Source organism: Metopolophium dirhodum, chromosome 3, assembly GCF_019925205.1.
Source record: "Metopolophium dirhodum isolate CAU chromosome 3, ASM1992520v1, whole genome shotgun sequence".
In the NCBI taxonomy this organism is placed as follows: Eukaryota; Metazoa; Arthropoda; class Insecta; order Hemiptera; family Aphididae; genus Metopolophium; species Metopolophium dirhodum.
The window spans coordinates 17,830,309-17,857,805 of NC_083562.1; the positions used below are offsets into that span (position 1 = coordinate 17,830,309).

The 27,497-nt window shown below is 29.4% G+C and overlaps 2 protein-coding genes across 4 annotated transcripts; both read left to right on the plus strand.

Annotated features, from left to right (window-relative positions):
- Positions 1 to 4,295, plus strand: LOC132941234 (uncharacterized). 2 transcript variants are annotated; one of them, XM_061009184.1, is made up of 8 exons: positions 1 to 189; positions 269 to 389; positions 484 to 596; positions 665 to 797; positions 3,019 to 3,169; positions 3,287 to 3,374; positions 3,461 to 3,667; positions 3,742 to 4,295. In XM_061009184.1, the coding sequence occupies exons 1-8, from the start codon at positions 81 to 83 to the stop codon at positions 4,125 to 4,127; spliced, it is 1,308 nt and encodes a 435-aa protein (XP_060865167.1). In that variant the 5' UTR covers positions 1 to 80; the 3' UTR covers positions 4,128 to 4,295. The 2 variants fall into 2 exon arrangements, with proteins under 2 accessions (XP_060865167.1, XP_060865168.1); XM_061009185.1 differs by lacking the exon at positions 269 to 389 and having other exon boundaries at positions 92 to 189.
- Positions 4,296 to 5,199: 904 nt separating this feature from the next.
- On the plus strand, positions 5,200 to 15,581 carry LOC132941232 (neurotrophin 1-like). Of its 2 annotated transcripts, none has more exons than XM_061009183.1 (10): positions 5,200 to 5,400; positions 8,098 to 8,258; positions 9,273 to 9,573; positions 9,839 to 9,926; positions 10,015 to 10,159; positions 11,456 to 11,572; positions 11,631 to 11,777; positions 11,854 to 11,977; positions 12,109 to 12,230; positions 15,267 to 15,581. In XM_061009183.1, exons 1-10 carry the CDS (start codon positions 5,362 to 5,364, stop codon positions 15,508 to 15,510), a joined length of 1,488 nt encoding a protein of 495 aa, XP_060865166.1. In that variant the 5' UTR covers positions 5,200 to 5,361; the 3' UTR covers positions 15,511 to 15,581. The 2 variants fall into 2 exon arrangements, with proteins under 2 accessions (XP_060865166.1, XP_060865165.1); XM_061009182.1 differs by having other exon boundaries at positions 5,201 to 5,400; positions 12,109 to 12,350.
- Positions 15,582 to 27,497: the final 11,916 nt, after the last annotated feature.

The following is a 27,497-nucleotide window of genomic DNA, read 5'->3' on the forward strand; positions in this document are numbered from 1 at the left end:
AGTTCACAATAGAGGTAGGCAACATATTTTTCTTTTCGAAATTGTGGTTTGAAAGCCAATTAAAAACGAACCATTTTAAAATGATTGCGGACTCTAGTGGTTTGACGGTGCCTTTTGCAATTTTGTGTATTGTTGATTTGTTTGGTATATTTCCTATAGTAGTGTTACCAGGACCTATAATAAAATGTGGTAAGTATAATATGTAACATATAATTATTATTTTTTATTTTATACGAATGGGTAATGAGTAATAATCAGAGGCACACAGGATGGTTAGGAATACCATTGGCTATTGGTGTGTTTGCCATTCAAGTGTACACTGCCATTTTGTTGGGGAAATGTTGGATCATAGCTGAAGAAATTGATCCAAGTATTGTAAAAAAAAACCGGTGGGTAATGATATCATAATGGCATAAAATAGTACTTATCGAATAATCGTTTTTCATTTAAAGTACTAAAATGTTATAACTTACTGTATTTTAGGTATCCATATGCTGCTTTAGCTGAGCTTATTTTCGGTAATAAAGTAAAACGCATTGTCACAGTTATGTTGGACGTCGCCGTATTTGGTGCGTGCATTCCGAACCTCCTAATTGGTAAGACTTGTGACGTTTATTTTTACCGATTATATCCTGTAATCAGTAAACATGTTTTCAAACCAAAGCTTCTTACAATCTTCACATTCTTGGAATTAAACTCTCGAGTGAAAGATTTGACGTATCACCGTGCATTTGGTTGATTGTTATTGGAATAGTATTGTGTCCACCTCTCTGGCTTGGGAGTCCAAAAGACATGAAGTACGTAAAATGTAATATTCATTCTGAACAATTTTGTTTTTGACTGATCAATTAATGGACTAATGCCGGGTTTCACAAAACATTTAATGAATCAATAGCTCAGCTAATATGGTCCCTTAAACAAGATTTAGTGGCCCACGATTGGTACATTCAATTTAATAAATTGTTTATGCAACCCAGCATTAATGTTTTATTAATTAAGTAGTTATTAATAAATTATGTTAATTTATTTTATATAAGTATATAACATAGAATTAATTATTTATAATCTGAAATTTAAATAATCACAAATCACAATATTCTATTAGTACATAAACAAATAAGAATACATTTTTTGTGATTGTTTGTGTTTACTGACCTCCAAAGACCAACAATAAAACTTATCAGTTAACTTATCAGATAGGTATATGAAAATAATTTAACATACATTTACATACATGCATACCATATATATATATATTTATACATACATATAAACATACAATAATATACACACATAGGTACATATTACATACATAAATCTATATAATTTATGACGATCGTAGAAAACATCCAAAACGTATAGAAGACAATAAGCCACAGGCTGTGAGTTTAACATGTCTGGTCTAAATATTGTTTGGTATTAGGTATATATATTTTATTTATAAAATTATTTTTGTTTAAAATCTATCTATATTAAATAATAATATAGGTAGGTATATTAAGTCAATTTTATTAGAGTAAATAATAACAAGAGGTTTACAGGTTAGATAATTTTGATATGGAAATATTTAAATGGTGATATATAATTTTGAATGGAATCATTTGGAGAAAATAAAGTTTAGTTGCTTGATCAGTGTGGGTCATTATGTTGAGATCATTATGGAGAGTTCGATTTTTAACATAATATTATCATGGAGCAATGTTCTGAGAATATTGACTGGGAAAATTGTATAATTTTTATATTTGAGTTTTTGGATGATCCCTAAAATTGGATTCCATAAGAAGCTAAAAGAAGGATGAGTAGTTTGTTGTTTTGTTTATTAATACCAACTTATTTTTTTTTTAGTGATAATTTGGATTTTAATAGGAACGCAATAGATGAATTCGATGATATATTTATAATTTTAATCCAACATTGTTAAATTGTATATTTGATTTTTGACTAATATTTAGTATGTTTACCAAAAGTAGTAGTAAACGTTAGTAAGTTGATTATTAGTAGTTGTAGTATTTATACACCGTATAGTCGTATAGATGTTAGTTGTTGTTAAGTACATTTTATATATATTTATAGGTGATGCATGATGTATAATATATATAGAGCATACATAATATAGCGTGCTTGTAAAAATTAATTTATACTTTTTACTAAGGTTTTACAAAACTGTATAGTAAAAATTAGAATAATTGAGTTTAATCTTTAATGTTTAACTCAGATTTTTAGAAAAACTGTGAACTTGTTATTAAATTATTGTACAGTAAATATTAGTTTTGTTTCATTACTTAATATTGTATTATTTTTTATTTTATTCATACTTGTGGGTAATTGTGAGTAACTGCTGACTGGTTGGTATATTTAAAAACTGTTAGCTTATTTTTGTTTTTTATATAAATTGTGTTTAGATTTAGATCTTTATTATTCGTCTTACATTAGCTATAATACATAAAGCACTGACTTGATTGATACTTCTTGATGATATATTGGTATATATTATTTATTTATGTTAGGTACAAGATTCCTGTGTTGAACCAGTATGGTTCTTAATACCTACTGTGCCGCTTATATTATAATGTTTTTTTAAGACATACTGCATTTTTCTAACGATTTTGAACGATGATAGATAATTACGATCTTAGATCAATATAATTAGTTTTTGAGAGGATTTTTGTAAATAATAAGAATATTTACCTATATTACATATTGAACTATAGGTAGTCTATAAATGTAAAATGTATATTAAAATTTATTTATAATATTATATAATATATATATATATTACATACCCATTAAAATATTATATGCTTTATAATTTCTAGTTTTATACATAATGCGCATACGCTTACAAGTTACAATGTTTTAAACGGATTTATATTGAAAACAAAAACTTAATAGTATGAACTAATTATGTGACACATTATACACAATAAATACATTATAATAATATTGTAGCGTGTACACCTATATACTATATAATAATAATATTATGTATTTTCATAATGATTGTAAATTTTTATTTAGATGGATCGCATCAAGCTCTGTATTTTTTGTGGGCTCAGTGAGTGTTTTAACATGGATAGCAATGTATGATACACAACGTGAAATTTATGCACCAATTCCTGAACCTTCGTGGAATAGTGTCGCTCTGGCTTACGGATTATTAGCATTTCAGGTTTGGGTTTTATTCAATTATTCTATGCTATAGTCTAAATTAATAAAGGCATATAGATGCACCTATAATATAATAATATATTGATAGTACTGAACATGTAATTCGCTCATATTGTAGTTTGACGTACATCCTCTCGTCCTCACCGTACAGATGGATATGGTTGACAAACGAAAATTGCCTGTGGCGATCATTTGTGCATTTTTAAGTAAGGTGTTAGGTGTAATCAACAATTGAGATTAACTAAACATTTTCTAAAACTGTAAAATAATAATTTATATTTATGTATTTTAGTAACGTGTAGCTTATTTTTAATTACTACTGTCATCGGATATGTTCGATTTGGATCGCTCTTGAGCTCTAATCTACTAGACCAATTGTCTAATAGTTATATATTGGACGTCAATATAACTTTAGTTACAATTCAAATATGTTTATCGACTGCAGTCAGCACCACGGCACTGTTTCAGCACATCGAACATTTTCTTAAAATACCTAAAGGTATACTAGACCTAAATTCACCTGGACCGTATAACATTTCTTAACACTGTGCATTAAAAATTGTTATGTTTAAGAATTCAATCGAAGAAGGTGTGTATTAAGATCATGTATAGTGATGTTGGCGGTTACAATAGGAGAGGCTGTACCAAGATTTGACCTATTGATGGGCTTAGTCGGTGCACTGTTGACTGGTCCGTTGATGTTTCTTTTGCCGCCATTGTTTTACATTAAAATACGATCGCTTCGTCGACTAAAAATAAAAAAGTCCGAAGGGGTGTGCTATCGCACGTTTCCAAATGCGAAACTGACTCCGATAGTTGGTTTGAAGCGTTTAGTACTGTTGATGTTTATAATATTGGCTGGAACGTTGGCAACCATCTTGTCGACGGTATCCGGGATTCGAGACACAATTATATATGCTAAGTTCACGCCTTCGTGCATAATGCAATTATTTGAATGACATAATTTTATAATATCATGTTTGTTTTCCGAATTTGTTAATCAGAGTAAATACTGAAAAACGGTATGTGACTGTGACTGTTGAATAAAAATATTTAGTAACGGCCACTTATTACTTTATTTACACAACATAAACTTTATCTACAAAAATATATTAAATAAGGCATGTTCTACTAGTTTAAGAGATTTGAATATATTTCTTGGTTAATGGGGTACTTAAACACACACTCACACACTCACACATTGCTCGGTTTATATTCCGATGAGAAATGAAAATATGTTGCCGGAACAAATAACAATGTGTATGTATGCCGTTCGCCATTGTCAACTTAATAATTTTTAATTTGATTTAATATGCTCATAAAGTTATGAATGTGCACGTTCAAAATAAGGTAGGTATACCTATAGATACATTTGTATATTTTGTTATGGGAAAATGTAAACATTGGTTTTAACGAGGTGATGAATATGAGTCAAGGGCAACAATAATACTGTCGTTCCCAGAGCGTTGGCCTCTATTCACATGCTATTAGATATTAGCATAACAGATGCGTGGTCGCATGCATACAATAGCCCACTTTTAATCGATTCATTGTTGTCCGATTTTACGATTTCGCGAACGTTACAGGGGTTCCTTTTTTACGTATCGCGCGTAGGACTATATCCGACAAAAAAAAAATAAATATATATATATATATAGGTACCTACAGATAACAGGTATTGTATAAAAGGTACTGTGATTGATTGAAATGACAATTTTTTTATAAATTGTATGTAATAAATAGGTATAGGTACTATATTTATTTTAAACGTTGATACAATATATGTGTTCGTTTATTAAATTGTAATATTTAATTATGCATCGTGATAGTCACACATATAGAAAATTTAAATCAAATTGAGAGATTTTAAGAAGATACAAACCAATCACATACAATTTACATATTGTTAAGATCTGAAACGGCGCCTTGCAGACATAACTGACCTTAAACTTGAATGACCAACTTATTCGGCCTCCGTGAACGCGCGCATGTGCCCCACCAAAGACCGGTTCGACATTCCATCTCACTGTATCTCCGAACAGAAGAGACAGTGACTTATCTGTACTAGTAGCTCCCTATCGTCTCGTATGTTATAGTTAGGTCGCATTTAAATTGGTATTGTTTTATTGTTTGTATTATGACAGTTACGTGTTTTTAACACGGAAATGACTACCACGCCAATACCATTTTAAGATGCATAACGTTTGGATATTGTGGTTGTTTGCGGCAGCGGTAAGTAGATAATACATCTGCAGTATTAGTATTAAATTAGTGTTAAATTAGTATTTTAAGTATTTAAGTAAACGCTATAGGGCTAAAGTACAGCTTGACAATTTTAATTTTTTATAAAATGTATTGTTAATAACAAATATACTAAAATGTATACCTATTTATAATAGATAAGATAGTTATCTGTTAATAAGCTATAGTCACTATTTCATACTAAACCAGGTAAAACAATAATTATAACATGTAGGTATTTAAATACTAAATACAAATATTTTATTCTGTATATTAACATTAAGATACTCAACGGTGTGTCGTGTCAGATAAATCATGTAATTTAAAATAAATATGAGCAATATGAATTATTTACTAATATAATTAGATATACAACAATAGGTATAAAGTATAATATATTAATATTTGTATAGAATCAATAGGTAGGTATCTAATTCTCCGGAAATGTTAAAAAATGTGTCTGAGTATAAAATTTACCCAGGTAGGCTAATATTATTATAAACTATATTATGTTGTCATAATAATTTAATCCTTAAAGCTTAAATTGTATATTATGAATCATAAAGATTACGAGTGACAAACCTAATGAAAAAAAGTTTAAGGAATAAAATTATTTTTACTAAAAATATGTTAAAATGTAGAATAGTCTTGTTTATAGAATAAATCATTGATGTACGCATGGAAAATTTTTAATTTTAAACTGATTAAACAAGATTAATATTTTTTTTATTCACAAATGTATTTTATTTTTCGGTCTATTGGTCATGCATCCTGTGAAAGTGATCTACTGTACATTTTTTCCGATAGTCTCAGCCTCAGATATACACAATAGATGAATAAAAGGAAAATATTGACTGTTTTAAAAGATAGAGAAAACTATTGATGGCATTCAGTTGAGACATGACACATGTTCCAACATCTGACTTTACTAGTTTTCATATTTTATTGAAAATATTAACAGTCATAATAACAAACATTATGCGATAACGTTGATATGCTATTCAAATAAAATTCTGTCAAATAATAAATTAAAATTCATAATTATTCAAAATATTTCCGTTTTGACATTATTCGGCTATATAAGTGGCCTATTATATAGTCTATAAGAACTTTTAGAAAGAACTATATACCAGCCATCAGGTGTTTTAATTTTTAATTTGTGTTTTCAGATTCAGATTCAGTTAATAATTATTAATTATATTTTATAAGTTTACTCATATGTATGTTTATTTTAAATACTATACAAATTAAAATTCTGTGCACATAAATAATATCGAGATTGGTACAAATTAATTAAAACCGAAACAATGATAAAATATAAAACATTAAGGATAAAAAAAAAATGCTATATAACAATAATTGTTTACCTTGTACATCCTGCGGTAGAAAACATAAATTAACAGCTATATCTGGGAAGCTGAGTTTTCTCGAAATAAATGCATAAATTATACAGGGTCACATCAAAAAAGTTAACCCAAATAATGAAATAAGCCTAAACCTTATGCCTGTCATTTATATGGTTTTTTTTAATGTATCAAATAATGTAAGTGCGTACTAAAAAAAAAACGTTGACCCTTTTAAAAATTATAATAATGTTTAATTTAAAAAAGTTATACATTTATGGATATAAAATATACGTATTCAGAATAGTTTACTTAAAATAATTTAATTACATTTAGTTTGTATTTGTTTGTTTATGTTGCAATATCGACAAAAAATATTCTTAAAATTGAGATTTTCGTCAAAATATCTTGAGTTGTAAATTTATGATATATATACATTTTTAATTTTAGTTACCGATTATTGTGTTCTATAAATAATATTTCTGCGTTAGGTACAAAAAATTAACAAAATGTAATTTATTATCCTGGGGGCTTAGAGACTTAAGGAATGTTCGGTTATTTATTCTTATATTTTTTCAGCAATTTCTTTACTTTTTTTAAAATTATGTGATTATTTTTGGATTTTTAGTTTATTATCATAAATTATATTTTTATATTGTCGTATATATTCAGAGTGCACTGTGCCACTGTGTATGATTATTATCATAAGTATAGAACTGTAGATAGTATAAGTTGACACTAATTGCGAAAAATAAATAATAATACCTATATATAAATATTAAACTTCATGATGTAGGTATAAGGGACTATCATAAACAATTGCTATAATAGTATATTGGTATGAAACTCTGCAGTTTGAAAATATATCAGTTCAGGTATGTAAATTATAAAAAATGGAGTGCTTACGCGGCTATTAAGTGCTATCACTTGAAATTATATTCGAATATTTTAAATGAAGAAAAATAAAAAATTAGAGAAACACTTATTTCAAGTTATTTGTAATTTGTTAACTATTGTTATAACTTATTTTGACCCAAAATATAAAACATCTATATCCATTAAGTACTTAGGTACCACTCGTTTGCTTTGGTCTATTGATCAAACTTGTATACATATACGACAAAAGACATTTTTTATCCAATATTATCTTATAAGTAAATGTCGGAAAACGTGTATATAGTTACGTGGGACGTTAAATTAAATTACTAGTGTAGCGACCAGCAACATTGTTGGCACTTGCGAATATTATGGTCGTTAAAATGAATAACTGCGTGTTCTAAAATGCGACGGCCGTTTCTAAAATATAACTTTAAACATTATGTCTGTGTATATCGACGTGTTACAGGCATTTGTGGCTGTCTCCAGTGACGAACTCGACGACTTTCCTTTGGACGTCGTCGGTAACGACGATGTGACAGACAATGACGAGTCTCCTAGTACAACAGTAGAAGGTGAAATGCCCATGTCCAATCTCGATATGGACGAAGTACCGTCAGATGAGTCCGTGTGAGTATCTATATAATACGTCCAAAGTCACAGTGACAGTGTTACCAGGAAAATGTATTTAAAAACGCTTCTTGTCATATAATAAGCCAGGTGGGTCGTTAAAAATCATCCTCTGCTGCAAATGATCAGTAATCTATCTTATGGCCACCAGCTTTCTCTGTAGTAGTTAATTACTCTACAGTCTACAGTTCTACACCCACATTCGTATATACAAGCGAACAAACATGCTACTTTATCCATAAAATAGTTGACTTTGCGTCGCGAGTATAATAAATTGTTGTTTCTTGTCAAACTTGTAGTTTCATAAAAATATACCTACCATAACAAAAGTAGTGATCATTCTGTAAAATTAAATGGTTATCACGCTCATTGATCCATCAAATAAAACTTGTGCAAAGTTTTTTTTTTTAAATAGTACATTATGTGCCCGCCAGCTGTTGTATTATCTTGTAAGTTTTTTACTAGAGGTTTCAAATATAAAATGTTTTGTGTGATGATAAGCAGACACTATTATAAAATTTGGATTTATAATTTATAATTATATAATATAGTCGCATGACTTTTGTTACTAAATTAAAAAAATAATTTATGGACAACATTCGTATACAATCAATATAGATAGTATAATCTAGCTGTAGATCATGCGGTGTACATTATATATTTTCTCTAATAAAAAAATGTTATTGATATTATTGATTGTATTTTAACCTTCTATTATTGTTAAAATGTATGACATGTTAAACATGGTGTGTTAACTGTTTTATTTATGCCGGTTCTAATAATGTTATTATTTTTTTAATTATCTTATAACTGCTATAGATCACGCAGCTAGTTATAGTAACCAAGAATTTCTGGTTAGTCTCAATTGCGTAGGTAATTAAATATAATTTCATTATAATAGGTTAGGTACATATTATATTTTTCATTACATGTAGTTTCTTTTTAAAAAAATGATGTACCTATTAACCCGAGGAAAAGATATAATCATGTTAACGTGCGAATACACATGTACAGAAATATGGCGGATCGAAAATCCGACAGTATGCAAAAACTAGTGCAGTCAGCGATGCGGAAACCGGGTATGAAGGAACGACTGGCTCAAGTCGTGCCCATCATCAAGGCTATGACCCCAGCGCAGCGGCTCGCACTCGCTGGCATGGTGATGGGTAAGGGCCAATCGCAGAACCTCAACAACAAGGCGCTGAACGCACAACTCCTATTGCCCATCAGCCAAGATATAGCGGCTATGCTGAGGAACGGCCAATCGACCTCGGGCGGCAGCGGCTCGTCGGCTAGGGCGTCATCCGGTTACGGGGTCAGATAATTTTATACATAATACATATACTATAATACTACACTATACTATATAATATACTATACTACTATAATATTATAAGTTATGACCTATTATAATATTATTATTATGGCTATCGCACGGTCGATTTTAAAAGTCCTAATACCATATTATTATTATTATTATTTGTACATATTGTATACCGTACGCGTTTCTCGCAGGTATAATATAATACTATTATACCTCTGAATTGTATGTTTTGTTTAATTTTGTTCGTTTTAAACAGTCTTACCATTTGTCCGTTCCTCCTAATCGCCTCCGAATGCCGAATACATTGATCCGCCGGTTTCCGCAGCGGATACTTGAACGACCGGGTAACTGGTTTTATTTATAACTTATTCAAATATAGCTGGTCTCAAGGCCGTTGACCCAAATAACACGTTTGCATTAATGCCGAAACAGGTATGAAGAGACCCTACTCGCCGCCTGCAACTGTACTTAGACAACCCAGCAAGGTACCGGAATCGCCGCCCACCTCTGAAAGCCCACTGGATGACTGCGACTTGTTTGGTGATAACATTTGTCTGAACGTTCAAGCATACCCCGAGTTAGTACCTACAGGCTCAATTAGCTCAGTATTTTAAAAATAGATTAATTTGAATGTGATGTGGGGAGGGGGATTAATAATAAAATGTATAAGACATATTATCAAAAACGGTCCCAAGGTCAGTTATAACTAGTTATAGGATACTGGATAACTCATCAATGATCCAGTTATTCAATTAATTCCAGAAATAATTGGACTTAAAAATATATATTATTTGTAACTTATATTATGTTGAACTCACTGATGGTGTTTTTAAATTATTGATTATAACCAGTTAGGATTTTGTTGTGCTATAAAACTAAACAATCATTAAACAACCAAAAAAAAAAAAGCTAGAAATTATTTGAAAAAACCATTTTAAGACTTATTAATTTGTTTTACTCTTTAAATTTATATACATGGTTTATGACTTTCACAGATAACACATAGTTGAAGATTCCTATTTATTTATACGATATTTCTAAGTGGTATGGAATCAAATTTATAGCTGACATACTTGTTATAAGAGTTATAGAAAGAAAGCAAATGTCTTCAATGATTTAAACGCCCTGTGTCGGTATTTTTAATTGGACTACATAATATTTGGATTTTGGACAATATATAAGAGTTAATAAATTATATAAGTAATTAAAAATAAACGGAAATATAAATGGGAAGACAAGTACGGTGAAACTCTATTACCTTAGGTATAGGTACTAAGGTCTATTATAGTTTAAATTGGCGATTTTTCACTTGATATTCGGTTTACAATTTTAATATTATAAGTACATATACTATTTATATAGGATTTTAGGTATATTATCGTTATCCAATGAAGTTCACTCATGATATGTGGGTAGGAACTAATATACGAGTATAACATTTTATGAGGGAAATATTCGTATTTACTATATATTATATACTATGTTTATCTAACATATATCTGATGTAATTATATTTGTATTATACCACTATCAATATTTTATATACGTAAAAATAACAATTATACGTTATAATAACACGTATATTTTATATATTTATTAAAACCTACCTACCTTCTAACAGGAAAGTGGGATAAGGATTTGTTAGTTTTGAATTTGTATATTACATTACTGCATTAGTATCATAATCATTAATGTATGAACTAGAAACCCTAAATATAAATATTTTTAGGATATTAATATTAAATTAATACTATATCAAACTGGGTAGTTTTTATGAATAGTCTGGCCATTACCCACTAGAGCCAGTGTATGCTACCAGGAAACTAAAATTGAATAATTGAATAAATTATTGTTTTGGTTTAAATCATTACAGTCTGGAAATTATTGAGAGCATTGAAGATACTGCCAATAGTAGAGCCGCATTTCAAGCATTAATTAAGGATCCTAAGTATAATATTTCTGATTCCTTCGATGCAAATATATCTGAAAGGTATTTAATTAGTTCGATCAATATTAAGCGAATCTAAAAAATATTATTTATGTTATAGAAGAATTGATGGTAATACTGAAGTTGCAATTTGTCAGAGTAAAGTAGCGATGGCTAGACCAAAAAAAGCTCGATCAACAAACGGTCAATGGAAATACGTGGTGAACACCGATGAGTATGTTCAAACTCTGCGACTTGAAAAATGCTCGTAAGTCCCTATTTTTTTTTTTACATAATTTGGTTTATACACCTATTATTAACCTTGTAATTTATTCTTTATTTAGGAAACCAGAAACCAGATGTTCTCATGTCTCCACAAAATTCAAATCTACGTGTCATCAGGTGTATAATTATCATAGGTTACTTACTTGGGACCAATTCTCTGGATTAACGATGGATATATTTAAGGTATTTTAATGGTATTGCACTATTACGACTACAGTCTACAGCTTATAATGTATTGCAGATAATTATATATATACATAGATCTAAATTAAATAAAAAACCAATAAACTACGTTTAATTTTAATATATTTCAGGTGCCCACGTGTTGTGCTTGTCATATTCAAGAACTGAATCCACTATCTCCAGATAACTTCGAGTCACACAATTCTGTTGCAGACGATCAACATACACTCTCTTCAAACACTAATCAAAAAAAGTTAGCACCTAATAAACGCGTACAACAAACTACTAGCCCTTCCCAATATACGGTGCATGAAACACTCCCTGCTAAATACCCACCAGTAACTAGGAGACCATACAAGAAAAACCAGAATAAGTAATTATTATTTTATACAATAAAATATTTTACTTAAACGAATTAAAAATAACTCTTAAATGTAATGAGCACATGATATATTGAACAACTTTTGCCTAACTATCTTTATCTCAATTTGACTTTTTACATCGTAATAATAATTACTAATTAGTAATGAATTACACTTGTTGACACAAAATCTGATGTTATCGTAATCCTATTAAATGTGTTTAATATATTTTCGTAATAAAATGGCTTTCGTTTTTATAATATTTTAGATGTCAGAAATATTTTGATAAATTTAAAATATTTTATCTTTATAACTAATCTACCGTAGAAATGTTTATGTAGTTGAATATTTTATACCACTTGTACAGTAAAATATCAAAATAACAATAACTAACTACGCATATAATTCTACTGCGGTCAACAGACTAAGCTGGTAAAGATAATATTTTTAATAGTCAAAATTGGAATAAAGATAGGTAGCTTGCACTACATAGTAGGTACATACGCAAACAATACATAATATACATTCAACAATACGTCAATAAATACATCAGTACAACATATTTACATATAATAATATATACTATACCTAGTAATTTTGAAATTAATTTTAATTTTCTATATTAGAATGCAAATAACTAATTCAAAATCAAATTCAAAAACTATTTTATTATTAATTGTAATATTATTGTCCCCAGGCCCCAGCTATTCTGTAACTAAACTCGACGTTTTTATAATAAAATTCTTAACGATACCTATTTCATTAATTAACGTGTCGAGTACCTTGTGTTATAGTGAACATTTTTTTCATTTATTCACTGCCGAATGTTGTATTTATAATTTATTGTTTTACTAAGTACCTAAAATGTATATTTCATTTTTATATTATTTGGTTTTTAGGATAAATAAATTCAAATAATAAATATTAAAACGAACGATAGAAAGTTACGAATGAGAATATGTTTTATACTAACAGACAACAGTACATAGTCAAAAACGTCTTGTAGATATGAATATTTGTATGCACAATATATACTATTGTTTGTTAATAAACGCTTCCATTGACTATTGTAAAAAATATCTGTACATACTTACTATACTATACTGTACTATAATATACGTTTTTATATGAAATATTATAATTATTGTTTATCTTAGACAAATGTATGCAGTATATTAACAACTATAAAATAAAGAACATAAGAACATATAGAAATAAAAAAAATTAATAACAATTATGAATTATTAATGAAATCTTAACTAATAGGTTTGATTAATAATAAGAACTGTTTAACATACAGTATATATTTTATTAATGTTCATAAATTTAATTATTAAAAGTTATATTCTAAAAACCAACACCTAATAATAATAAAAAAAATTCAGTACAGACTACAGGTTCATAGCATAGACGATTGCCTCTACTAAAACGTTCAATGGACTTACTACTCAATCAAACGGTGATAGGTTTTTACAAAAGTTTTGTTTCTATTATTCGCATTAAATCATAAAGCATGCTAGAACAATTTCGGATGATAATTCTTTACTAAGAACTCAGTATAATTTTAGTATTATAAACAATTTTTTGATTTCTTTGATTGTATAAGTACTTATATAACATACTTCCTATATTTAATAGGAATTTTCAACAAAAATATCTAATTAAATGGACGGGCTCTCAGGTTATAATAATCATACCAATACTATATTATTAATTAACATTTTTATTTAATGTAATATGTTCAGTATTAACTCCATACCAAACGCATAACTTATATATTATTGGACGTTGGTGTACATTCTTAATATTAGTTTTTATTCTTTTTCACATCCTTATATATTTTAAGGGAATAAAAATAAGTTAAATACTTAAATACTATAGACTGTAGATAAATAAATAACCTAAAGTTAGGCGAGTTTATTAATTATTAGAATACAAATTAATTTATAGGTAAGTCAATTTATAGCCAAAACAAATAATACTTTAACATAATTTCGTTGAAATAACACGTGGCCAAAATGTTTTGTTCTCAAAACTAATACATATTATATTATTTTAATACCTTAAAATAAGCATTATTTTTTACTATAGCATTTCCCAAAATTTTCCTCCGATGGACCGATACAGATAGGAAACATACTTGGATATAATAGAAATTTTACAGTGTGATACAAATATTATTATATTGATATTTTATTTTCATTTTTAAATCACATTAAATTAAAATTGAAATACCATATCCAGTTAGTTATTTAAAAAGGGATAGTCAAATTGCACTCATTACCTAAAAAGAAATGGTCGAATTGCACTTGGGTTCAAAAAAGCTAATGGTCGAACTGCACTCGGGTAAAAAACAGGTAGTGGTCGAACTGCTATCGATCAAAATTAAGAGTTAAAATTTAAGGTCGCTATGGACGTTTATTATTATAATAATATTTGAAAAAAAGAATTACTAAAAAAAGTTATAATAATGACAATAATATTAATTGATGATTTAATATATGTATACCTATATAATATTATATTAACATAATGGACAATGGTATGTATAAAACAATAATTTTTAACTACGCCAATGATTAAAATCATTGTCAGTCCTAAGCCTGTAAGTGGGAAGGGAAATGAGTGTTTTATAAATGGTTAATCCCTTCAAATGCATGATACTTTGTTGGAATACCTACTTACCTTTTTTAAGCCCAAGTGCAGTTTGACCACTACTTGCTTTGTATCCGAGTGCAGTTCGACTAAAATAAGTGCAATTCGACTATACCCATTTAAAATTATTATTTCAATATAATACAAAGATGGGCTCGTGGACCTTCTCAGCTATACTTGTGGACCCCAGTTTGAGATAGAGTAGCTAATTATGTGTATAGCTTAACATTTTATACCTAATCATACTAAATATATATATATATATTTTACAGATTGACGACTCAAAACACTCCAACCGAACCGCCGGATCCGTATCAAACTACTAGGACCAATTACAACTATCACCCGATTATGGAATATTTTGTATCTCCACAACCGTCATCACCACCCGAAGTTCGGAAGCAGGATCTTATGCAGCGCAAAGCCGATTTGATGGCTCCCAATACCGAATTCCAAACGCCTAGCAACGGTTGGACTCCCATGGCAGAAGAGTTTGGCCCAAGACACTTGAAATGATTTCTATACTGTATTAATTTATTTGTTTATTTATTTATATTTTTATATTAAAATTTGATATTCAAAATACCTTTCACTTGTGTTGTTCCGGAAATACCAACACGGCAACACTTGACCGATATCATTTCATACATTATAGCTAGGTAGTATAGATTAACAAACACTCGACTAATTGTTCCGGTTCGGTCACGTTCCAAGAACGCTTTCTTCCTTCACTGCGGCCGTCATTGCTGTGGTTTTAGTAGGTATTGTTTTTTTTTCAAGAGGACCTAATACTGTTGTTTGTTTTGTTTCTGTTTGTATAAATCATAGAAAAATAGTTTCCTATTAAATATTTATCGCCAAGTAATATAACAGAGTAGGTACCTAAAATACACCACACATGGCTCACGACACCAATATATAGTTTAGACACACGATTTGTGGAGTAGGTACTGGCGTACCATAGTCCATAATATTGAATCGTTTATATTACGCTGGGTTCAACATGATTCGACACGTACACTGTAGTATAGTAGTATAGGTAAGCTTGGTGCTGATCCGTTTAAACGGTAATATTGTTCCGGTATCCTTCTAACCGCAGTTTCGCGGTGCTCGTCGATTATTATTTATTATTACTGTTTGGATAGTAGTCCATATATTTTCGAATTCAGACCAAGGTATTCGCCGGTCACGGCCGTAAATTACGACCGGAAAACAAATGGCGTTTCGAAACGGTTTTGCGCAAACCATTGGCTAGACGGTGACACGGTGTCACTGCTTTGTTCGATAACCGTGTGACATTTTGAGATAAACATTTTAATTTTGAAACGCACGTGCGACGATTATTATCTTTCTGGTTCTCAAAAAAATTAATTACCAAATACATATTATATAGTATATATTTTATTGTTAGGTTTACCACAAACAAAAAAAAAATGATATGGGTACACAATTTGGTATGTACACAAACGCAATAAAGAACGTACAAATAACTCGACCGACCGATTAAAGTGATAATAATATAAATCATACAATACGTTCGAACTGAAATTGATTATATATTATTATGTCACTATGTTGCCCCATATGTAGTTGAATATACTGTAATACTGAATACATATTGAAATTATATCAATAAATTAATAAATTCAGTTGTTATAAATATTATGTAAACACTGCTTATTTTAAAATGGCCACATTATAAGATTTTCTTTAACATAATACACAGTAGTTACCTACTAGTTGCACATATTATTTGTTTTGTGTGAACTGTGAAGCGTCAAGCGTGTATCTAAGTAGATTTTAAATAGTGAGTTTGATTTCTCAGGTCACTTTATTAATTTTGTCATATATAATATTCGCACTTTCACGCCTCTAAATTAATTCTGATTTAAAATTAATGAAAACACATTGCAGTTAAAACATTTTAATAATTGATATATAGTGTTAATATCTGGTGCGTAAAATTTGGTACATAGGTACAATCATGTACCCAATGATATTATGCAACTCGAAGCTGAATTTTTAAATTTTCTATTTTAAGTAGGGCCTCACACATTAATGTATGCACCACGAAAAACAAACATTTATTTGTGTGTTATATGGTTGCCATTGATTACAGAAAATAAATATGTTATTTTAATTGGATATCATTTTAGAACTGTATTTTATACTTGGTCAAGTTTAAAAATTTTCAAACGTGTTGTAAAGTGTTAAACATCTGTACAGCTACTGCACAACCCGGGGTGGATTTCTACGGCCATTTAATTTATCACGGGCAACGCCGTGTAGGATCAACTAGTAGGTACCTAATACCTATATAATCTATATATGAATTTAGTTTTTCAAACTTGATGATTTATATAATTTAATGTAACATGTTTTAACTATAATTAACAGTTACACCAATTTTTTAATTATTTTTCACCAAACGTCCAAACTGAGCTGAGTCAAAACAAGTCGATTACCCAAGTCTGTTACCTATCAAGCTTGCAGTACGCGTTATATTCTTCACACGTCCGATTTTTTCTAATAATATTAAATTGTATGTTAATGTAGGTATATTAAAAATAAACAAGCTGCAAAAGATACTCTATAACGACTAACGGTTAGAGTCTCTAGCCTATAAGAAACCCCGGCCGAGCAATCTCAGATCAGCCAGACGATTGTAGAACGTCATGCACTTTACTCATCGTCATCATAACAAAATTACTGATAATATAGTGATATGCAAGTGAAGTCACGGGAAATAGCTATAGAGTTAAGATGATAGTAGGGATGATTTTTATTAATTTGTGTGATTGTTTTCTAGTGACCATAATACATATACCATGTTATATTGTTTGTGTATAATATGGTCGATGTATAAATTGTTTAAATCTAAATAAAATATTAAAATAGATCTTATATTATCTATTAAATGTTTAATGTCATGTACACATTTTCAGAAAGTTTTTTCGTATTAGTCGTAGGTATTACTATTTTCGCTTCAATATAGTAAAATAGGAAAATACAGTGGCTCAACCTATATTAATTAATAATTAATAATTATATTTATATGCATGGAAATATGGAATAAAATTTAATCATGTTATAACTTATAACTTGATAGATAATTACTAATAACTATTAACAAATAACTAATACAATTTATTAAAATATATAATATAGTCCCATTTCCAACACTCCTAAATAAAATCCTTTAGCTATGGGTAAAATGTATTATACCTATATAAACAGTAATATTAAAACGATAAAATCATTGCATTGGGTAAAAAATCACTCAATAAAGCCCGTTGCAGACGATTGAGCATTTACCTTTTTTTATAACACTATTAAGCATACAATATTTAAAACAAGGTTGCCACATCCCATGTCTGTTGACAGCTACATGATGGTTGAGCATTAAGTCACGGCGGTGGCTTAGCGGCTGCCGATGTACGTTTCACAGGTTCAGTGGCGTACGCAGAATTTTTCAATGGAGGGGGGGGAGGGCTTGAAAATTAGTTACAATTTTATTTTTGTTTTGTCCAGTCTAATAATTTCAGACGTTTATTCGAGGTATTTTAAAACGTTTGTAACTTTTCAACTTTTCTGGTAGAAAAATGCTCTAAACATAAGCTTCGATGCCCAATGTATGTTTTTGGAAGCAAATTGGATCTAGGTACTTTTAGCAGGTCGAAATTGAAAATGCTCATTGATTTTTAAAATAATTGGAGAAAAAAAAATGAAAATGTATTCAAATTGTTTGGTAACCAGCTTGGTTATACCATCCCCACTTGGATTGTATTTGATTAGTTTAAATTTTTTTTCTATAAATGTCAATAAAAAATTATTTATCCGGTCAAAAAGCTTAAAAAATAAATGTAATACGTAAGTTTTTACTATAGGTAAAATATTAACGATACATAGGCATCATGGTTATTTTTTATAAGCATTTAAAGTTCAAATTTCGTCAAAACCACAGTTAATTTGTATGATGGCTAGACAATTTAATACAAGGTCTTTCATGCTAAATAGTTCATATTTTTACCGGAAAATTACAGATAATTTTAGAAAAATTGGTATGCAAATACAATGTTTTTTCAAAAATGAATTCATTCTGGTCAGATGTATATGAAATTTACCTTTTGCTTGCTATAGTTGACAGTTGAAACTTGATGAATATTTTTTTTTAAGTAATATTATACGGGCAATGGGGGAGGCTTCGGCCCGTTAGCCCCCCCCTGCGGGCGCCACTGCACAGGTTAATCTCCACGTCAACAAATTGTGTCTTGAAAACCATAGGTATAGTCTATACATAGGTATACATCATCGTCGCTTCTTATCCGCGGTTATATGATACCGATAAAATAATAATATGTGTATAAAACAAAAAAAAATGTTTATAAATGAGAAATTTATATAATTATAACAAAATCGACGTCTACTACAAAATATAAATGTAAACATATTACATTTTAATAAACTATATAACATACTGTATCAATGAATTCCAGTTAAACCTGCATGGACTGGCTTGCTGTTCCTTTATACAAGGTCGGAATTTGACTAACTTGCTAACTTTGTGCCTGCAGCAGGGCTGATTGGACCGTATTACCTTATGGAAGTATATTTTTTTATTTTTTATTGCTCAATCTTCTGGGCTTTGATATTTCAACAAATTTGCTCAATCGTGTCTAAAAATAGTTGTTATAACATTATGCTCAATCATATTGTAGCTCAATAGTCAATATTCAAAATATATATTTCTAGTGTACAATGAATCTGGTTTTTTGTCACTATATTATATCCACCTAGGTCGGTGAAACTCACCAACTGTCACGTATTACTAATTTTATTATAATAATTTTTTTTGTATGATTGGAATTTACTCGGTTCTGTAATATTTAAAAAACATTTTTAATGGACTATTGTCTACTTAAATATATTTTAACACTTATTCATCTATAATAATGGTTTAACGTTTCTTTTCTACTTAAATCTATATAATATGTTGTCGTGGTTTCAATGTTCAGGTTTGTAGTATAAAACCACAGATTGAATTTTTATTAGAAAGGTTTATTACTAGCCGATATCTAAACATGTTCAGTTTAACAATGATGGGAAAGTACAAAAGGATTTGAGACAATATATAGGCCATGTTATTATTATCTACAAGTAAATATAAGCCATAAAAGGTTAAATAATATATTAGGATAATATTCAATTTTAATTTTTATACTGTTCAAAACACGTGATTCATGTGATAAGAATAAAAAATTAAGGACAGTAAGTTACAAACTATCATCTTATACAATTTATTTTCTAAACACATTATTGAACATTTCCTAATATTATTATTGCACATTAAGTGCAGTAGTTCAGACATGGGTGGTGATATATGTAGTACCTATATACTCATTGTTGAATTGTATTTATCACATAAAAATATATAAATATGGTGTGTCGATAAGTGATAACCGTGAGTGATTAAAATATTATAACTTAATGTAATTACTAATTAATAATAATAATTTATTAATGTGAAAGTACCGGAATGAGACACTATACACGAGTATAATCAATATATAAAAAATATCCGAACTGTTACTGTCTTAGTGCGCAGTAAGCCAGTAACCACGGTCCACGAATAATATATCTAATACCTATAATAGTTATACGGTATATTCAATCGATATTGCATACAATTTATAAAAAAGTATGCTTAATACTTACCTAATAAGTAATAGTTATATCTTATAATTATCAAAACTAATGGTGTTTTATACAGTGCTGCTAAATTTATCTTATTAGTTAGGTAATATTAAAGTATGATACGTTTTGTTTATTTAAAATTAGCAATGTAAAAGCAATAATATCTACACAATATTGAACATAATGAAACTATTGAATTATTAGTGCACAACTGATCATTATTATGACATTTGGAACTACATGTAGTATTATTGAACAACATTTAACGTTCACATCTGTTAATTATTATTTTTTTTAGAATTTGGATTTGAAAAGTACTCGACTATTAATTATTATAGTTGAGATACTGTTCACCGGACGCGCAATTTCGTCAAAAGTAGCGTTAACCCAAATTGTGTGGTTTTCTTGTTTTAATAATTTTAATAGTACATTAAGAATAGTTGCCGGTTAGTAAACATCGGATTTTTATACCAATGTGGTTTAATCATACGAATAGTGATAGTTAAGAATATTTTATAACTAATTAATTTTTCTTGATTGATTTCACTTGTTAATTTGTTATTTATTGTAGTATACCTTAAGGCTACAACTGCTGTAGTATATTCCATTTTGGGATTAACACAGTAGTGTCGAAAGTTAAGTAATAATTCCGATTAGATAAACATATCGACGACAAGTGCATAAGTAGGTGCCTATAATAATACAAGTATAATACAGTATACGTATATTACGGGTACAGTATGCTGTACAGTCAACACGAATACATAGATATATTATATAATTCACCAAATTGTCAACTCGTGATAATAATATAAGGTGAAGTCAATATTAATCTTTTTTGTAATTTTATGTTTTATAACAGAACATTCTGGCCAATCTGCGCTATTATCAATCATAAACAACAAATATATTAATATCTTTGGGCATTATTAAACATAAAAATATAAAATATTATAATATATTATAATATTATACATACATATTTATTTATAATTTATATAAGTGCCTAATTAATATATCTATAATTCCCATAAATATGGCGATCGGCTGAAAGTTACGATTTCATTAATTATTTCAATAGTAAGCAATAAGCATATACGTAAACAGCTGCAATTAGCTATGTAATGTATTATAAATTATAATAATAAGATAATATTCATTATCTGTGACGCTATACGAACAAGCCAACGAATGATAATTAGGTATAATAATAATAATAATAACAAAAATGGTAGTAATAACAACAACAGTATTATAATACGTTAACCCGCCGCCGCAGTCGCTGCAATTGCTGCGATCCTGGTATCCGGCGCTACGTTGCACGGTGGACAGACACACGTCATGTGCTATAGTTATGTGTTATAGCACAAAAAGCAAACCATGTCGGGCGTGTGTGTACGCGTGTGATGTGTCGCCGCCGAAGCGATTGCCGACGCCGAGCGTGTTCCGTGCCGACCGTCGTCGTCGTCGTCGTCTGATGGTATCCTAGTCGGACGCGCATGGTGAAACGGATCCGAAACGGCGTCGTGGAAAAACGCGGCTCAATCTACCGTGGTCGGCCCTGCAGGCGTTTAACCCGGCGGAATCTGTGGGTTAAACCGACCGTACCGGTACCAGGGGCCCATATAGAGTCTGCGTCGTGCGTCAATCCGTTGCAGCTATACCGCACAACGATAACGTACTGCAGCCGTGATCGCGGCGGCCCATAAAGCAAAATATCGTAAAAATAAATTCATATTATTATTATTATTTACATACTACCTACCAGCTACTATATTGTACGGTTCGAAACTTAATGCTATTAAAAAATATCAAAAATGTGTGTGCTTAAAAAATATGAACATGGTTTAAAAATTTACGGTAATATTTTCATACACAGTTATTTTCATAAATACATATATTATTTTTTCTAACTAATAAAGCCCAACGGGCAAAGATAATATTAGTAGGTTATTTGATGTACCTACTTGAAAGATCTACTTACATATTATAGTACCCTGGAGTTGTATTCAAAAAAAGAACTATAAAAATAAATCAATAACTTTATAAATTTCTTCTTCTTTTATAAACTTTTCATTAAATTACATCATATCTGCAAAGCAAATAATTGATAAGAAATAAAAAAGTAAAAAAAAAATAGTCGTTTTATAATATAAAGTGGGGATTGTGTATTCGTGTTACATAAACGTGGATATTGAAAGCTATTTCAATACATATTTTACTTTTTTTAGAATTTTGAGGTGGAAGGATATCTGAGCGAATTTTAAAACTAAGCTAGATAATTTATGGCATCGTTGAAGAACAATTTTGCAATAAAAATTTTTTTAAAAAAGGTTAGTTTTAACTAGGAAAGGGATTGAAAATAGTTTATGAAACGCCTATGCCCTTATGGCTCACAATTATAGAATCAAAAAATAAATAATTGTAATTAAATATATACATAATATACTAAATTGCAGCAATTTATGCATACAAAATAATATAATAAGCCTGGGCGATTAGCGCACAAACAAAAAAACATAATAAAAAAGCGAAATAAAAGTAGGTATATAATCATAAATGGGCTATTTGAGTCTAATCGATGCGATGATGAGACTGATAACGACAAAAAAATATACTTTTTATCATTAGAGTGAAGAAAACGATAAACATAATATTTTTGTATACTCCAATGTACATTGGTCACGGCGGCCGTATTTTAAAATAATACTACTCGAGGTCCGTGAAGTTGGCCGCACAATGTCAAAATTTTGGCTCCAAACTTTGTCAATAATTTGAAAGTCATTTGTAAGCACAATTTGGTAATTTGTAAGTACAGCCGTTTTCAACTATCCTTAAAAGTTTAAATCACGGCTAACTTCCGCGAAACTTGGCCGTTTTGGCATGTCAAAGCTTTTGACTGCTCCAAATCGTCAAGGGCAATTTGTAAGTATTTGTAAGCACGAATTTAGAATTTGTAAGTCATCCCTTCCTTCATTATCCATTGTGCGGCCAACTTCACGGACCTTATTATTCGCGAGGCGGCCGCTGGGCGATAACGTGTCGTGTACTCGTGTATTGTGTATAATATGGTATATTATCTTCATATTATAAAACCATAGTTTACATACGAATAGATGTATAGAAGTATACAACTCACAGATCATACACAATAACTACAAAGATAAAACAATATAAATACGCATGATAGTCATGTACTCATGTGTGACCGACCAGCTATTCTTATCGTGATCGCGAAATTATTGTGTTTTTTTGTATTTATTTCGTTGCGGCGACAATGGTGAGAGCTATCAAAATGAATTTATTATTTCGTTTATTTTTTTTAGTAATTTACCCTCCACGATGAAATCATACTCGCAGGCCTGGCCGTTATGGCTTTTAATAATAAAAATCAGAGATGAATATGAATATAATTAAGAAAACATAATTATGCGCGTAATTTATTTAAGGCTATAATATTATGGAAAACAAGTTAATTGATGTTAAAGCGAAAACAACTCTTGATTAAATACATTTTTTCTTGCTCTTTTTTTTCCAACGCTCGTTTAATAATGTGTTTTATTTTTCCAAATTTAAACGTTTGTTATAAAGGACGATTTAAAAATAATAAGTTCAATGGAATCGATATGGTTATTAATTATAATAAAATCAAAATAACCGGCATCGATATTTTCAGGAGTGCAAGACTCGAATTATTAATAATTAACAATAGGTATTATTGTAAAGTATTGAATATTGAATATAATATTATGGACGATTCGACTAGGTACTTACTTAAGTATTTTACTTTTATAATGTCGGGTTCATATATGGTTCGGTGCTTTACAAATATTATGTACTAACTACTAGTGAATACTTGATGTGTCGTAGACCGTAGGAACAGTATAATATTATATACCAACTATTGTACCTATTCAAGATAATTGGTAATATAGTGGATATAGTGTGAGTATACATTGGTGTAAGTTATTTTAATACTATCAACAAATAACAGCGTTGATAACATAAAACATATTTTTTAAATTGTCCTTTATGGCTTTATTATCATACTAGTAAATTTAATAAAAATAAAACATATTGGCTAATGTGCATTATTAAAAAACTAATATAGCAAGGAAGAAATGTGTTTGTTCAAGAGTTCAATAGGTACTTACGTATCATGATATAATATTATGGAACGTAGAATATTTTTAAATATAATGTAAAAAAACCGTGAAGAAAAACGCCTTGATAGCCTTATTCATTAACTACTGTACGGTTCAACGATTTTTCAGTATATAGCACAGTCGGTGTCCTCGTAGTACAGAGTCTCTCAGGTGGTACTGTGGCATGTCTTGGATTTTAGAATTGTGGGTTTGAGACATTGAAGAGAGGCCATCATAATATCATACTATAGTATAATGTAATTAATTATTTTGAGATGCCCCCTATAGTAATTATATAGTATTTTCATTAGGAATTGATATTTCTTATACTTTTCTGCTTCAACTATACAATTTATACAAGTCATTAAATAATAATATGCACTGTATATATTATAATTTATAGTTAAGAAGTTATATAACATATTAACATTCAATAGTACAATATTATATATAAGTAAAAAAAAATCCGGAGAAGTCACTGTATACCCAGGTGTTGAACGATACTGAGCGGAAACGGTCAGTTAGTCTATATTATACTTCTATAAAAGATAATCTGCACTAGTAGAATCTTTTACAATAAATTTCTATTTCTATTAGTAATATAGTAGGTTGACTGTTGAGCTAATTTTTACCAAAGACAAATAACTTTTAATATTATATAATAATAATTTTTTACTTTAGTAGTCCGGACAACCTCAACAGATATTAAAAAAGCAGAAACAATGTAAAAAATATATTTTAAATAATTATTATTCATTACTAGGGCTCGGAAGTTGATGCATTTTGCATTTTTTTTAATTGATGTAGTCATTAATCTATCAAGCTAAAAATCCGATTTAGATGGTCTAATAAAATAATTTGAAATTTTTATTTTGCATTTTTTGACTTTTTTTTCTCATTGATATAATTTTATTACGTTCTTACATTTTAAATCATTATTTTTCGATAATACCTACGTCATTTTTCTAAAATATAGCGAAGTTTTCTTATACATACATAATGCTAAATTTGATTTTCATTAAATGAGATAAAATCATAAAAATAAAATATAATATCTTATTTTAACTTTTATATATAGCTTATTGTTGTCAGTGTTACAAAAATAACTAGGTACATTAAAATTACTGGTCGTAGTCGAGCTGTTTAACTCGCAATGTTTGAAATAAGGTATATTTATAGTTTATAGACTAAAGTATATTTATATTTATAGTATATTATTGTAAACAATAAAAATGATTATTTTTCAATAACAGCTAAAACGTATTGTAATTTGTAGCCACTATATTTTGTATAATATAATTTAGTATTCGACCGTCTCGTGTAGCGTGTTATTGTCCTGTCTTAAGATCTTTTCTATTAAATAATGCCTAAAAATAAAACTTCGACTAGTGCTCGTTTACGTGCGTTTGTGTCAGAATTTGGAAGTGATATTTTTTCAACTGATGGTATATACTTTTTTGCAAGATATGCGACGTTAAGGTTGCCGCAGATAAAAAGTTCACTGTGGAACAACACGTGTCACGTCAAAAGCATATACATGGTATTGAGCGCAAAAATGTACAAACTGAAAAATCAAAAAGTCAAAGTTTACTGACACAACCATCCAGAAAATGTACATTTAATTATGATTTGTGTCAAGCGCTTTTATCGGCTAATATTCCGTTGAATATATATTATATCCAACGACTGTTTTCGTAACTTTTTGGAAAAATATACAAGCAAGAGTATTCCCGTAGAATCGACATTGAGAAAATCGTATGTTGCCCAATGTTACGAAAAACAATGAACAATATAAAAAATTATTTTGAAAATCAAAAACTGTGGATTTCTATCGACGAAACCACAGATGCGGAAGGCCGGTACATCGCGAATGTTATTATCGGTACGTTAGAAATTGAATGCCCAGGACAAATATTTTTACTTCACACAGAAGCACTAGAAAAAGCTAATCATACCAGCATTGCTAAATTATTGGATAAAGCACTTCATCTTTTGTGGCCTCAAGGGATTAAATACGACAATATTTTGCTGTTTTTGAGCTATGCAGCGCCATACATGGTAAAGGCTGGTAAAGACATAAAAACAATGTACTCAAAAATGGAACATGTCACCTGTTTAGCTCACGGATTACACAGGGTTGCAGAAGAAGTTCGTAAATGTTTTCCTAAAGTTGATCAATTAATATCTAACGTAAAAAAAATGTTTTTAAAGTGTCCTGCCCGTATTCAATTTTTTCGAGAAAAGGCACCGAATATTTCATTACCGCCACAGCCTGTATTTACTAGATGGGGGACGTGGCTAAGTGCCGCAAATTATTATTGTGAACACTTCGAGACTTTAAAAGAAATAATACTTAGTTTAAATAGAGAAGACGGTACATCGATTGAGATGGCTCAAGATCTCATGGACGATTGTGATTTGAAAAGTGACTTGATATACATTTACTCTAATTTTGGAACTTTGAGTGATTCTATAACTCAGTTAGAAACATTTGGGCTTAGTCTTCACCACTCAATAAACATTGTACAAGATGCAGAAAATAAAATTCAACAAGCAGAAAATAGAGTAGGACAAGATATATAAAAAAAATTAAAATCCGTTTTGGATAAAAATACGGGCTTTGAAACAGTGACAAAAATTTCAAATATTTTGAATGGTGAAAAA